This window comes from Oxyura jamaicensis, chromosome 15 (assembly GCF_011077185.1).
Source record: "Oxyura jamaicensis isolate SHBP4307 breed ruddy duck chromosome 15, BPBGC_Ojam_1.0, whole genome shotgun sequence".
Lineage (NCBI taxonomy): Eukaryota > Metazoa > Chordata > Aves > Anseriformes > Anatidae > Oxyura > Oxyura jamaicensis.
Window position 1 is genome coordinate 2,595,853 of NC_048907.1, and position 14,558 is coordinate 2,610,410.

General features: G+C 41.6%; 1 protein-coding gene across 3 annotated transcripts in view; it reads right to left on the minus strand.

The window, feature by feature from the left end:
- The window catches only part of MLXIP (MLX interacting protein), a 47,038-nt gene that overhangs the window by 7,430 nt on the left and 25,050 nt on the right, over positions 1-14,558 (minus strand). The window contains exons 6-15 of one of the 3 annotated variants that reach the window (XM_035340633.1): positions 13,154-13,325; positions 12,129-12,218; positions 11,143-11,234; positions 10,325-10,988; positions 7,958-8,079; positions 7,086-7,272; positions 6,160-6,284; positions 4,159-4,260; positions 2,214-2,341; positions 1,033-1,156 (exon numbers count right to left, since the gene is read on the minus strand). In XM_035340633.1, the coding sequence (XP_035196524.1) occupies positions 1,033-1,156; positions 2,214-2,341; positions 4,159-4,260; positions 6,160-6,284; positions 7,086-7,272; positions 7,958-8,079; positions 10,325-10,988; positions 11,143-11,234; positions 12,129-12,218; positions 13,154-13,325 (1,806 nt within the window). The remainder of the gene's footprint in view (positions 1-1,032; positions 1,157-2,213; positions 2,342-4,158; positions 4,261-6,159; positions 6,285-7,085; positions 7,273-7,957; positions 8,080-10,324; positions 10,989-11,142; positions 11,235-12,128; positions 12,219-13,153; positions 13,326-14,558) is intronic. The other 2 variants (XR_004754792.1, XM_035340634.1) reach the window with 2 other exon arrangements.

Sequence of the window (14,558 nt, forward strand, 5' to 3'; positions counted from 1 at the left end):
GTGGGAGGTTGTATTTAACCAGCCATTTTCATTGTTATATTAATAATCTGATTCTTCAATCAAGTGAATTTTTATAACTCATTTGAAACTGTTCCAGAGTTTATAGTTCTACAGTTGCATCAGCAACTGCATGAGATCTTGCTGAGAATTGATTCCTAAAAGGATGCTAAAAGGATGAGTCTGGCTTTCTAGGACTAAGATAAACCAGGAAGCACCAAAGGAAGCATTTTCACATACTGAAGTATTAAAAATGCTGTACTTCATGCATACACCAGCATGGACGTATCTACTCTGATAATCAGTGGAGATATCCAGCCGAGTACAAACACATGAAATACGTGCAAATAAAAAGGTACAAAGCTTTAATGGGAAGGGGGAAAGTTAACACTTCTGCTCATTAACAATTGCACTTCTGCTTTGCCAATTACTAACATTCCCGAACTGATTCAGGCTAATCATATTTGATCCAAATTAGCAAACTTGGATTAGCTAACCTTGTTCCTTTCCCAGATTGTCTCTCTCCATCTCCTGTATTATCACTCATTTGTAAGCACAGCTGCTAGCATTTGAGAAGCAAAGAGAAGCTAAGTTGATTTGTCATAATGAAAAAAAAATGAAAAAAATGAGAAAAATGCAAGTTTTCAAAGTTGCCTTTACAACAGTTTCAGTAATTGTCTATAAGAATTTTTCAGAAGTCTTTGTAATTCTCTGTAGTCCTTTGCAAAAAGTGAACATGAGCTAGAGTTAGAGAAACAGTTCATTACACATTTCTTGTGCTATAATAACCGAGTAAGAAAACTTTACCTTTGTACTGCATTTCTTCCAAGTTACTTCCCATACTTTAAGGCAAATTCTACCTCATAACAGCCTATAAGACAAGAATTCGTATCCATATATAGATGCAAATGACAACTCTGGACATGCATTACTTAAACAACTTGGCTTCAAGTCACAGCATCAGAATCCAGAATTCTTGTCTCTAAACACGTTAGCACCAAACCTCAGGTCCAGCAGGTTAACACGAAAGGATACGATCCAGAACTTCCAGTTCTGGAGGGTCCTGTTCCTCACGTATTCATCAAACATACTCCTCATGCGGTCAAACCTTTGTCGTGTTATTGGAACCCCAGTAGCAGGGAGCTGCTGTTGGCAAGAACTGAAAAGAAGATGCTCTGAGGTCAGAATCCCCACCAGGAAGGACACATTCCTCTTCCAGGCTAAATTATAGCAAGAGAAATACGTGCAGCCCCAGTGTCTCAGACTGAGGTGGCTTCTCTGTGTGTGACCCCCCCACACCGAGTTTGTTGTGGCCAGGAATACATACTGTTTTCCAATCAATTGTGTCTATTTTCATGCAGCAAAGCAATTTTTCAAGCTGCTACATCTTATTACAAGTAACACAACTGAAAACAGAGTATAACATAGAACAAAGTAGTTTTTGGCATCCACTTAGAAAAAGGCACGTTAGGAGTCAAGTTAAAATTTACAGACTTACTCCTGAGCGGTGTTAGAGAAGAAAATGTTACAAAGATTCTTAAGGAACAGATCAATTTAAAATAAAACCAAACAGATGTTATCATATCTTCAAAAAAGAAAGAATGAAAAAAAAGAAAAAGATTTTGATTTGCCGATAAGTCTAACAGAATGCCTAAGCCTAACACTTCTGTGGATGGAAGAAAAAACACTGGGGTTCTCAACATGCTTTGCAACAGCACATAACTATCGTAAACCCACAGAGGAAACTGAGGCACCAGGAAGGTGAAGTGACTTATCAGAGTTATGTTCAGTCAGTGGCAAGCTCCTTGAATCCAAGTCCTATGCACTCAGCCACATTGCTTCCAGGAAAAATTGACTGCATTTGGAAAGAGAACTGCAGCAAAGCCATCACGAAGAGTAGGAGCGTTTCATCACCCAGTGAGCCTAGCTTTAAAAACAACCATCACTGGCTTCTCAGATTTATCCTAACTGATCTAATACATCTTTTCTGGTGATACCACTGTTCATGCTCAGAGCTTGCCGAAAATCCACACGATTTGCTACCAATGCCCATCCCACAACGACTTTGCTTTTTGTTTGGAAGTCGGTAGCATCTCTACGGATGTTCAATACCCATCTGTTGTTTGGCATGACATGTGAGGCAAACATCCCCTGCTGTTAGCCAAAGCAACATTCAAGCTGCTCTGCTTCATTACAGAAATCTCCCAAAATCTCACATGATGGCAGCGTTTAGCTCCTCGATTTCTTCCCGAAGGCGCCTGGTTTCCTCTTGCATCTGTGTTCTTTCCTGCTGTAGTTTAGCGATATATTCTACTGTTTTCTGGAGAGTGATTGCATGGCTGATCTAGACCAAACACAAACATAGAGCTCACTTTCTGGAACAAAGCTAGACGGATGAAGAGTTTGCCCCTTATCTGCGGTAAAACCCAGAAAAGCACTTCAGCACCTTTTAAGTTTCCTTCATCCTGCCAAAGCACACATAGGCAGACAGAAACACTTAAGATATTACTGAACTCTTTGTTTTTCGGACTCCCATTTGCACACTAATACAGAGAAACATGGTTGCAGTGGTTGCTTTATTCCACAAATTACATTTTTGCTATTTTGTTAAAAGTAATAATTTTAAGTGTTTTATTTCATTTTCTATCCTCTTACAAATGTTTACAATTCTTACTTGGGGTACTGAAGTGAAGGATGTGCTGCACCTGCGGACACATTTATTGTGCTGTTAGAAGTGTTGTTCCTGCACTGACAACTTAGGTTATTTAGTTTGGGAAGCCTGAAGTTATTAAACCAGGAGATAATGTGCTCTAGCTATCACCAAAGGAGACAGAAACAACGTCACTGATCTTTTTTAAAACAAACTTCCAGTTTTGAGGAAACAATTAGAAATCTGTACTTGAGAAATAAAATAAACAGATATTTTACTAACGCCAAGTTTTCAAAAATGACTACCTTTCCAACAGGCTATTCAAAACAGGTAGTGAAATTCTGACAATTTATATCCTTAATATAAAAAATAGGTAAACAAATCAACTTGGTAACAATAACCTTTCATATTTAACCTTTCATATTTTCTATGTTTCAAATGGTAGTGGTATTTAAAGGACGTATAGAACGTTGTTGTGCAGACAAACTTGTGTTTTAATGATTTTGGTTTTGTTTTATGAACTAAATTAACAAGCATAGCCAGAAAACATTTTTAATCTCTCCAAATACATTTGACAATGAGAAGGGATTTTTTTTTTTCCCTCTGTAAATCTATACACAAAAGACAGATGACAGGAGAAAAAAATGACAATATTTGCAAGGCTAAGGGCACACGGCCAAATTCTTAAAAGGAGCTGGGTGAGGAGCCCTAGAGGGGTTTTCAAAATCATCTGAAGCAGCCAGGTTCCTACCTCCAATCAGGAAGTACAGATCTCACACGTCAAGTTTTAGAAATTTCACTGTACATTTTGGACATGTTTCAACTGCATTTGCAGGCGCACAGCATTGTTTTGCCGTGCTCTTAGCCGACTAAATGCAGCACAGACGTGGTTAGCAGAGCATGAAGCCTGTGCTAACAAACTATGCTCAGAATTGTGCGTATTAGCTCAGGCCAAATGTCTAGGTCTGTTTTGCCAGGCCCAGCAGAACACCAACAGCATCTACCTGGCCTTTGGCTGGCTCATTGTTCAGGCAGAATAAACTCACAGCTAACTGGACATAGCTTTTCAAGTCCAGCTCTGGGGACCAGAGGCTGTCCAAAACGGGTATAAAATGCCAGCACATCAGAAGAAAAGGTGACCTAGCAGTACATGCAGTCATCTTACACTGCACGCACGACAAAAGCTTAATTACTGGGGTGCTAGGAGCAAGGATTGCAAAGAGCAGTTTTATTTTTTTCTGTTGAGCTTTAAAGCTGCAGCATCTCATCAGACAAGACTTGATCAACATCTGAAGCTGCATCAGAAGAACAACGTCTAAAAGACAAGGGGCTTTCACACATTGACTATAAGCCACAAATTTATTGCCCATCCCTTTCCAAGTCCCTCAGTTCAAGTATCTTCACTGACTGACTGGCGCACTCAGTCAACAGCAGAGAGATCTATTAACTCTTTTCAGAACGGCTTCTACTGAAGCTTTGTATTAAACCAGTAGTGCTGCCAAGTAACTTACCGACTTGGAGTTGGCCGAAACCAAGCTGTTCAGAGTACTGAAACCAATCCTGATATTGAACCTTCGTTTTTGTTCTGATGAAATACGCTTCATTCTTTGCATCTGTGTAAATAAAATTATGCTCTTTTCCTTTATTGTTCTACTGCCATCATTATTTCTGCTATTCAAATTCAGCATCATTTTTGTTGAATTATGGCATTCCAAGCCATATTACTATAAGCTTGCAAACAATATAAGTGATGAAAAAGCATTCAGAGTACAAAATTCAAATGCAAACCCTGTACATTTTCTTTCAAAATACAAATTCCTATTTAAGACTCTTAAACACTCTTTTTTCTGAAGTCAAATTCTCTGCTTTGCGTACATGTAACCTTGCTGAAGTCTTAAAGTTTAAAACAATCCATATAATTTTTACCTAATACATACAGAACGTCTACTGATATCAATAGGTAACATTATAAAGAAAATAAGAAGAATTAATAATTCTGGCCTACTCCAAGGATAAAGCCTTTGTTAGGAATTAACATAGTCCTTTGTAGCATTAAAAAGTTTGGAGCTATTTTCACCAACATCTTTTGGAAAAACTAAGGCATTTGCAATTTTAGAATGCGTTATCTTCAGAGCTAAGCTTTCCAAGGGTAGCTCACCATCACCCCAATTTACAGTGAAGGAAAACAATGCTACAAAGCACTTAAGTCTCTGCCCAAACCCACAGAAAATGCAAGCTCAGGAGCAGAACTGAGATTTCCCACGCCCTCCATATTTTGCCAAGCTGAAAAACCAATGTTACTGAGCAACACAGAACTGTTCAGTCTACCTGTGCAGAGCAGCAAGGAGTGTACATTCAGAGACAAGCAAATATCACTTTCTCAACTTACAGAAGAGATACTGACGTTACACATGCAAAGCAATTCCTGCCAGGAATTGAAGCCTGAAATGTACGTGAGTTCAAAGGGCTGTAAAGCCTTTTCGTTGTGGTGCTCTCACTTTTAAGAGCACTGCTCCATCTAGTGGCTCCTTTCCTACCATTGACCAGTCCCAGTAGTTTGCTCCTTTCAAAATTTACTCTATCAGGGAGTGCAGCTACTGATCATGAGCATTTAGGCTAAGCAAAGAACTGCAAACCATTATGAGTAACTTTCAACATGATCAGCAAGCAGTAGTTCTGATTCTCCTTTGTAAAAGAACTAGAATTGAGGGCAATCACAGGCTGCAAGAGTTTAAACTTACCTTTCTGCCCTATAAGTAATCAATCAAGCTGAGATCAACTCATGAGGTATACAGAAAGAAACCAAAAAGGGTCAGGTACTTGCAAAATGCTTAAGTAATGCTCCCTGTCACCACAAAACAGATGCCAGAGTTAGCATTGATTTTCCTGCATTGATTTGTTTGTTTGTTTTTGTTTTGTGGAGAAGTTTCTCGTACTACCAAAGAAAATATACTGAAAAGGTCAGCTTGTGATGAGGTATAACCTGCTTTCACGTGCCATCTCCAAATTCTTATCCCAGTAACTCCTGAAGTGTTTTACAGCTATAACTTGTACGGTCTTTGAAGCTGTTTATTCATAGAGCAGCATAGGATCACTGGAGACATGCGAGTTAACCCAGCAGGTTGAGAATTCTCCCCTCCAGCAATGGCCAAAGCCATGCAGACCTGGAGAACTCCAACAGCACAATGGCAAAAAGCCATGGTTTAGAAAACTGCATGAAACCTTTGACCAAGTAAACTGAGGCTTCGCCTAAGACTCCTGTGAGCCACATCAGGAACTGCAAAAGGTACAGTTTAGCCTCTCCAGTGACACATCTCTGAGGAGCTGAGCAGTTTATTAGTTTGACATTTTAAATTGAACAGAGCAGGGCAGATGTAGTGCAAGCTAAGCCCCAGGCACAAGTATTTCACCGTTCCGGAAGCACAGCTTACTCTCACATCCACGCTCAGACATCAGGAGAGAAAAGTAGCTACAAAGGCAAAGAAAAGCACGTCAAAGGAACAGACACACACCTTAAATGCAGCCATCTGAGGGTCAGTGGCAGGTTTTCCTGAGCTGCTGTTCTGGGGAGACTGCGGACTGGGGCTCTGCTCAGAGGTGCATGGGGAAGCTTGGCCAGAATTCTGACAGTCTCGGCCTTCATAAAAGAAGACAGACAAGGCATGTTAACAACCAACATTCTGTAGCAAATACAACTGCTGAAAAGTTTCTATTCAGAACAAAACTGAAATGCAGTCGACAACTATGTTCATCGATAAGCAACCACATGCTAGAAAATGTCAAGACTGCTGGGAAAGTTTAGTATTCCACGGCACAAAGGTAATGCATCCTCAATAACGAAATATCATATCCCTTTCACATGCACACGTATTTAAGCAAAGGCATACTGAATGTATAGGATCTAATTCCACTGTGATGCTAGACTCTCCCATCTGAGGCTCTAATGGCCTGGGACATGACAGCAATATTTAACAAGCCATTTACCATCAAAGCCAGCCTAAGTGTCTAAAACTGGCCCAGATACCAACATGCATGCAAAAGGAATCTTTTCACTTACCTACCATTAACAAGGTCTGTGTCTGAAATCCTCCAGTCAAAATTACAGTTAGGATACCGAACAACAAACCTATTCAGCACTTTCTACACAGATGCCTTTGAAATGGGCTTAATTAGTCCTTTGTGAATATGACAGCACATCCTTTTAGAAAGGAACCACTTACAAATCACAAAATGACAGTTTGTGGGAACACTGGACAGTAGTTTAAGAAAAAAAATGCAAACAGTTGGATGCAACTGAAGCTGGAGGGTAGAAGGGCCCAAAAAGTTTTCCTTCAAAAAGTATCCTGGGATCTTCAAGGCCAGTTAACACCCTGCCTAACCGATGGAAACGTGCTTGAGTGTGTAGGTGAGAGAGAACACTTAGAGCTTTCTAACTTACTAGGTGTAGGTGAAGGAACTTGTGAACTGCTACTGTGGGAAGGGATTTGCTCTCCTTTCACCAACCCATCCTGGACTACACTAGGAGAGAAGAGATGCGAGACTGTGGACTGGGTTTGTTGGCTACTTGGTGCTTGCTGTGCTGGACCAACCAGAATGTTACTACGGAACTCCGTCACCCCGGGAGCCTGGGAACAGCACAGAAATAGCAAAGAGAAAAGCAGAAAAAGGAAAAGAAAGAGGGAGAACACGAGAAGAAGGAAAAGAGAAAAAGAGAAGGGGGGAGAGAGGTTTGTTACCTTGCCTTTCACTAAAAGTAACAAATTAATACATGATTAAAAATCTGATGACAAGAAACAAGGGCTAATAATATATAAGGAATTGGCAGGCACTGAAGTCAGGCTTCTGGCAGGAAACCAGAACCCTTTCATAACTTAATGCAGTGTTACAACACATCAACAGCACAAAATACTAAAATCTATTTCCATCTTCCTGTATACAACACATTGGAAAACCCATTCATATTCTCCAAGGCACACTTTCCAACTTGTAAATGGAAAGGTGAGCATCCTGGGTTCTTGCTAGCCTCTGCATGATTAATAGAGCACAAATCAACCCCACTAGTGGTAGAGCGTATGCATGCCTCCTTGTAATCTTGTTGTATGAGACAGAGGCTGTGGAGACCCGATAGCACTTCCAGACCCATCAAGTAACTAAAGTAAAAATAAGTAAGCATAATGCTGATGGCACAAACACACACACTGGGTAACACGTGAAATTTAACGGACTAGTTACCCTCCTGAGTGCAGTATGGCTAACAACCTGCAAACAACAGACCTAAAAAACCAAACATATTCATTTTATTCTCCTTACTCTGGCAATTCCAGCTGGTGCAATTGCAACATTAGACTGAGACATGGCTGGCGTCAAAATCCCCTCTCTTTTTAAAGGTGCTGGAGTTACAATCACAGCTCTGGACTGTCCCTGAAAGGCAGCTGAAGAACACAATTTAGTTAGAATAGTTTACAAGACAAAAACAAAAAGAAAAGAAAAAAGTAGAGATTATTTTGTATGAAATCACTTGGCATTGAACAGGGGGAATAGATTAATGGGCACCTATTTGATACTACTTCATTGCCACACAAAGTGCCACCAATTTTCTGATAATCTCAATCCCCTGATTCCAGTACATCAGATTAATCAATAATTTCTGAGCCTTCTAGCAGCACTGTTGCTGTTTCGAGGTGTTTTTATAGAGGTAGACAGTAAATGTGGGAGGTGCAACGTGTCTTCGTTCTTTTATAGCTGCCTTCACAGAAGAAGGGTTCATCAAGACAAAGTTTCTGCATGCTTTTTGAGAAAACTCAGCTCAGACTTACTGAGTTTCCCTCTAGCCTGTATTTGCTTCAGTTCATTTGCTTAGAACATTTATACTAAAGTGGTGACAGCAGAGTTTTTTCCCACATGAAACTGTGTGCCTGATGAGATAACCTGTGCTTATTTTTGAGTCATTATATCACAAGACAGTAAACCACATACATCCCTTTCTAGAAAAGGTTGCAATGCAATTCACGTTGCATTCATGGGATGATTTGTTTGTCTGTACACATTAATGCCTCAGTTAGAAGTACCGATGTTTACTCTATTGCCAAAAATAAAGCTCCAGTCTTTACAAAAACTTGACTTCTGAGCTTGGTGTCCCTGTGATTTAGGAGCACTGTGATCTCAGAACACATACCACTGCCGGAAACGAAACACGCCAATGGCTTTACATCTACGTGAGAAACAAAGCTGTTGGCTGTGACAGAATAAACTGATAAAGTATTGGGAAGGTGATACAAGGGGTGAGGAACAATCCAAGAAGTATGCCAGAAGCAAAGGCTTTCTGAGAGTGAATGTTGCCTGCAATGCTTTACTAGGTAAGTGATGTCTTGCCTACTAGAAGCACCCAGACTCATGTTTTATTATGTACCATAGACAGAAATGTTGCCAGGATCACCTGTTCACAGTGACATGCTAGGATTAGATCCTTGGGCCTGTTCTACTCCTAAACAGCAAACTTCTTGTAGGTAAACACAGTGCCAGGCCCTGACAGACATACCTACCTACTTGTTAGCAAAGCCTATTTACTGCTACACCTCCAGGCAGGGTTGTTCTTGGATTGCTGCTGCACATTTCAGATGGCTGAAGTCACTTGGCCCCCAGTCAGCACAAGGCTGAAAATAGTGTGCAATAATTCCAAGAAAAAGTTTACTGCCTGTCCTGCTCTAGCCTTGAGCTTTCCCACAAGAAAACTCTCTCTTGCTCACACTTGCTATTTGCAGCCTGATGAAGTGCCAATGTCACCAGTTCACACCCAGTGTGGAAGTCCCAGCACACCCGTTAGGCATTCACACACTGAACTGAAAAAAACACTGCTCCTGACAGTAACTCAAGAGTCTTTAGATTGCCTGAAGCAAAATCCCTGTTTACCTGCCTGTTTTAACTCCCACCCCACTGCAACCATTGATTCTCCTCACCCTGGTCCTGCTAGGGAGCACTGATGATCTGTGGATGAGAGGCACGCTCCCACACTTCCGTCTGGACCAGTGCTGGGCTCCACTTCAACAGCCGTTCCCTAGCCAACACCGCACTCTGTCACAAAGAAGCTCTCAAAGAGTTTCAGGCCCCCTAAGCTGAACCTCAGCACACACCCAAAGTGTTAGTGTGCAAGGCAGCACCCTGGTATTAGAGTGTGACGATGCACAGACAGACACAGCGACCTGTCCAGGCACCCCGTGGGTCCGTGGCAGGGACAGACCTGACGTTCTCCATCCCACACCGCTTCCCTGCCCCACTTGGTTGAATATTCTGAAGGGGCAGAGCTAATCAGAACAGTACTAAACATCAAAACCAAGGTTTCAGGAAGTTAGGAGTACGGAGCTCTAGTTAACCCACACAATCATGCACCCACACAGCTCAGCACAAATTTTACGAGGGAGTCACAATCCTGGGGTTGAAAATCCCCTAGTGAGTGACCCCGTTGGCAGGTCAACCTTGCACACACACAAGCAAGCTGCTTCCAATCCTCGCAGCAGTCCAGAGCATCCCATTAGTCATGTGCCAGTGGATTTGGAGGGCTCCTTAGACACCCTCAGGAAGCTGCATTTTTACTTAAGTAAATCAAGAAAGACAAGAAGGTCTCTCCCTCCTGCTAGTCCTACTCAGAAAAGAAGAACATCGCCCACCAGTGCTTCTCACCTGGGGTGATGAAGGCATTCTTTAATACTAAGGACACAGTTTCAGGCTTCGGAGCAGGCACTGTTTTTTGTGACTGTTTGGGCCTTGTCCCAGCGCTGGCCAGGGGAACGGCTTTGGGGAGTGCAAATGTCAGTTGGGACTGCAACTGGGGCCGGGGCTGCCCCTGCAGGACAGTAGTCTGGAAAGCCAGGTTACAAGGCACTCCTGCACCTGGCTGCTGCGTTGCCAGGACGAGGTTCTGGCTCTGGCTGAAGGTGGTGGCTGGGGCGTTGTGCGTCAACGTAGCTGAAGCTGTGTGGGTGATAACTGTAGATTTGCAGAGGCCAAACTTCTGGGTTTCTGGTGCAGCAAAAGCAGATGGTGGAGAGCTTAAGCTAGTATTCAGAGGCACTGCAGGCAACGGGGACTGGTGCTGTTGTGTCGCAGGTTGAAGCAGTGGCAAAGGTGTCTGAAACACTGGGACAAAAGTTTGTGGCCCGCTGAGAGAAGAGTCAGGAGCGAAGTCTGATGGCTGGATGAAAGATCCCCCGCTTCTAATGCTGGAACACTGGTCAGTGCCAACATCAGGAATGACAGGAGCAGGTACTGAGGAAGCAATCAGTCCATCGCTGATGTTCCCAGATGGAAGTGTGTTGGGCAAGGAACCCGACGGCAGGACAGGAGACTGATGGAAAAGAGAAATTTTACAGATTGAGATGCGACCCCTGAATCATCTTACCTGAACTCCTTCTGAAAAGGACGTGGCTCTTGTCTGGAAGTATGCACAGTACATACACGTCTGAGATGAGATTATTTTAAACATTAAGGATCTCCCTTACCTGGGAAGAATGGCTGCTGCTGTCCGTTGTAGCTGAGCTGGCAGCAGACACAGAGGGGTAATAACTACTGGAACGACTGGGTGTGAATAGATCTGAAACATAAAAAGTCACCTCTTAATTTTCTACTTCTTGAATTCACCACTGTACCATGAAATACTAAAATTCACAGGAATGGCAATATTATTTAGCAAATAATTAAACCAGGAGATGTTTTGCTTCATACAACTAAGTGAGCAATAAATTGTTGTCTTCCAGAAGAACTGATCTCTTTGGGGCAGACTTCATCACTTTTCATGCAAGCTAAGGACACCACAAAAATCAATATATTGTTTAAGGTTCTCCTATATGTAGAAAGCCAAGAGCTGATTCTCAATGCTCACGAAACTCAGTGATCTGATGCAGACTGAATGAAGGCCCAGCAAACAGATGTGACTTTTGACTTCCACGAAGGTCCATAATCATTAAAGTTGTCAATAGTAGTTTCATGTCATACATAATTCTTGAGGGCACCAGACAAAGTGCCAATGCAAACAAAGAAATGTCTCAAGTTTCTAACACAGGACTTAACATTTCATCCTTAAGAAGTGTTAAATGGCAAAACCATAGCAATTCTGTGGGTTTCCCCTGTCCACACGTGACGTTCTGTCTTTAATTACTCAGTGACTTAAGATCTAAACATTATTTTTCTGAAAGCCAAACTAACAAACAGGTTCAAACCCTGGAATAAACAATCCTGAAGCAACTCTCAAAGCCACAGAACTGAAGGACTGTAACAATAGCCTCCCCACATACACATCTGCCTGGAATAATGAACAGTAAAGACATACACCAGATGTTCTTCATCTTTCACTTAAATGTCTTTTTTTTTTTTTTTTTTTTTCTAACGAGAGCAGATAACTGCAACATTTAATCATCTGTTAGACACAAGCTCATAAATCATTGCAATTTACAAAAAAATTAATCGACTATATATATATGATTCTTACCCTGAAAAGGCTCAAAGGTATCCATGAAATCAAAATTTGGCTGGAGAGGAATAAGCCCTGGTTGAATCATGTCAGCATTTCCTAAGTGTGCTGGGAAATTGAAAAGAGAGATTAGATTAGCTATGCATCACTTGCACAGTAACTCACACTTGGCTGGAACACCAACAGACTCCACAGCCAGGCTCAACCATGTTGTTTACTGCTGAAATGAACTGAGCATCTGCACTTCTTCAGAACTACTGTTAGGGAACAAAACTTCCAGCTAGTACAAAAAGGAAGACGTGAACCTCTCATGGCCCTCACCAGCAACCGGGAATGGACTAACATGGACACCTCACAGGCTTACTGCTCCCGAACCTCTTGTCCTTCCCCTGCTGCACAATCCATGAACTTGCTGAGAGTCACCACCTGAACCATCACAGCTCATAGCACAGTATTTTAAAATAAGCCATTATCCATTTAATTTTACTTCAGGTACACTTCTTGTAAAGTGCTGCGGAGTTGCTCAGTCATCCATGCTGCAAGGATGAGGCACAGTGGACGTTTGCTGTCCTAGTAGCCAGTCAGAGCCTTCAGTGAGAAAGCAGTCAACAGAACTGCACCGCTCTTGGGATTGCTTTTACAGGAGATGTGATTCACACTTTTTCTAAAGGACTTACTCAAAGATTTGAATACTACGAAAAAAACAAAGGTATTCCCTTAAAAATATACACAATTGCTTTGAGATAAATAACAATGCCTTTACCACCAATGAAGTTCAATACTGCTCATTATGGATTTACTCAGAGCAACATTACAGGGCAATCCTAGGAACAGCAAGAAAGAAGCTAAGGTAGAAATGAAATTTGAATGAATCACCAGGATTCCATAACTTACAAACTATTAAAGAGCTACACTCTCTGAGCTATTTTTAACTGTGTCAGCAAATTAAGTTAAAATTTCTAAAGCAAGACTAGAAAAGCAGCAAACCAGACTTCTAGAGATTCCCACTGCAAAAATCAACACAGCTAACAGCCAACACATACCTATCTCTCTGGGATTTGGCCAGGAAACCAACTGATGTGAAGACAGTGTGGAGAACAGTGTGTCGGTGAACTCAGACATAAGCATATCGGCATCCAAGAGGCTGCCTTCCTCCATAGGTACAGGGGTTTCTCTGCCATATCTTCTTTTTTGCCAGAGAACCACATCATCGTCCTGCCAAAGGAAAGGAAGACAAGTCAGGCTGCCTAGACAGTGCCAACACAGTCAGGTGCAGACACTTAAGTGCATTAATTTTTCCCATTTTAAGAGAAACAAATCTCCTTTAGGAGACAAACTCAAACAGATCAGTGTCACTTCTAACAACTTCAGCTCACTGATTTGAGCAGAAAACTGATAGAATATCATGACACTCTGGGCAATGTTTTTCCCAAAAAAAAAGATGTTGACAAGCAGTGCATAAAATAAAACATCTGCAACAATGTTTTCTAGTTTCAGGGGTTATATGTATATTTTTACACCTACAATTTAACAATCCTTTGGTTTGCATAAGGATTGAAAAATAACACACACAGGAAAAATTCAGAGCGAACAGCTACCCTGAAGCCTATATGAATCTCTGAAATGTAGTTGATCTGACTTTGCAAAAGGTATGTTTGTAATCTAGTGGGCTTGTTGGGGTTGTGAAAAATACAACATAACATGACTTGGCTTACCCCTTCTTCACTACAGGCTGAGCTAAATTGTATTGCCTTCCATTTGCTGCAGACTAAAAGCACACAGAGTCAGGTTCTTGTGGCCGAGCCAACATGCAGCACTAACTACACCAGCATAGCGTGATGGTGCATTGGAGCTCATGCCCAAAACAGCTGAGAGTTTTGTGAAACTGGGACAGATCCAGGTCCACGGCTAGTTCCAAAAAGAAAACAAATCAGAACAATGCTTCTGATCATCAGAACATGCCCAAAGTAAAATTGATGGCTTTATGAAAATTTCTTTTTCATACTAAATGATGGTATTGTTGTTCCTCTAAACATCTTGCCTTTTTTAGGATCCCGGCACATTATTTGCCAATATTGTGACAGCAGGAAGATCTGCAACATGTAGTTCTCACATCGTCACACATCCACTTACACAAGTAAGGCAGTAGTGCCAGCTATGAGTCAGTAACAAGGTGAAATAATGTGCCAGCTCTCAAAGAAATTGATCTTTCTGCACACCCCACACTGCTTCTCATTTCTTCTGTCACAGCACTTTACATTCAACCTCTTCTCCATCCAATGTAAGCTTTTTAAGCTGTTCTTTAGGGTGAACAAACATTAAGGTGTCTAACCTTAATCAAGATTTAAGCAAGATGCTCGTCTTTAGATTTTAATCAATGCAAGCTACTGTACATTACAGCTTTGTTACTTACTGCAGCTTCTACAAGCACAAATGCTGCCACTTATC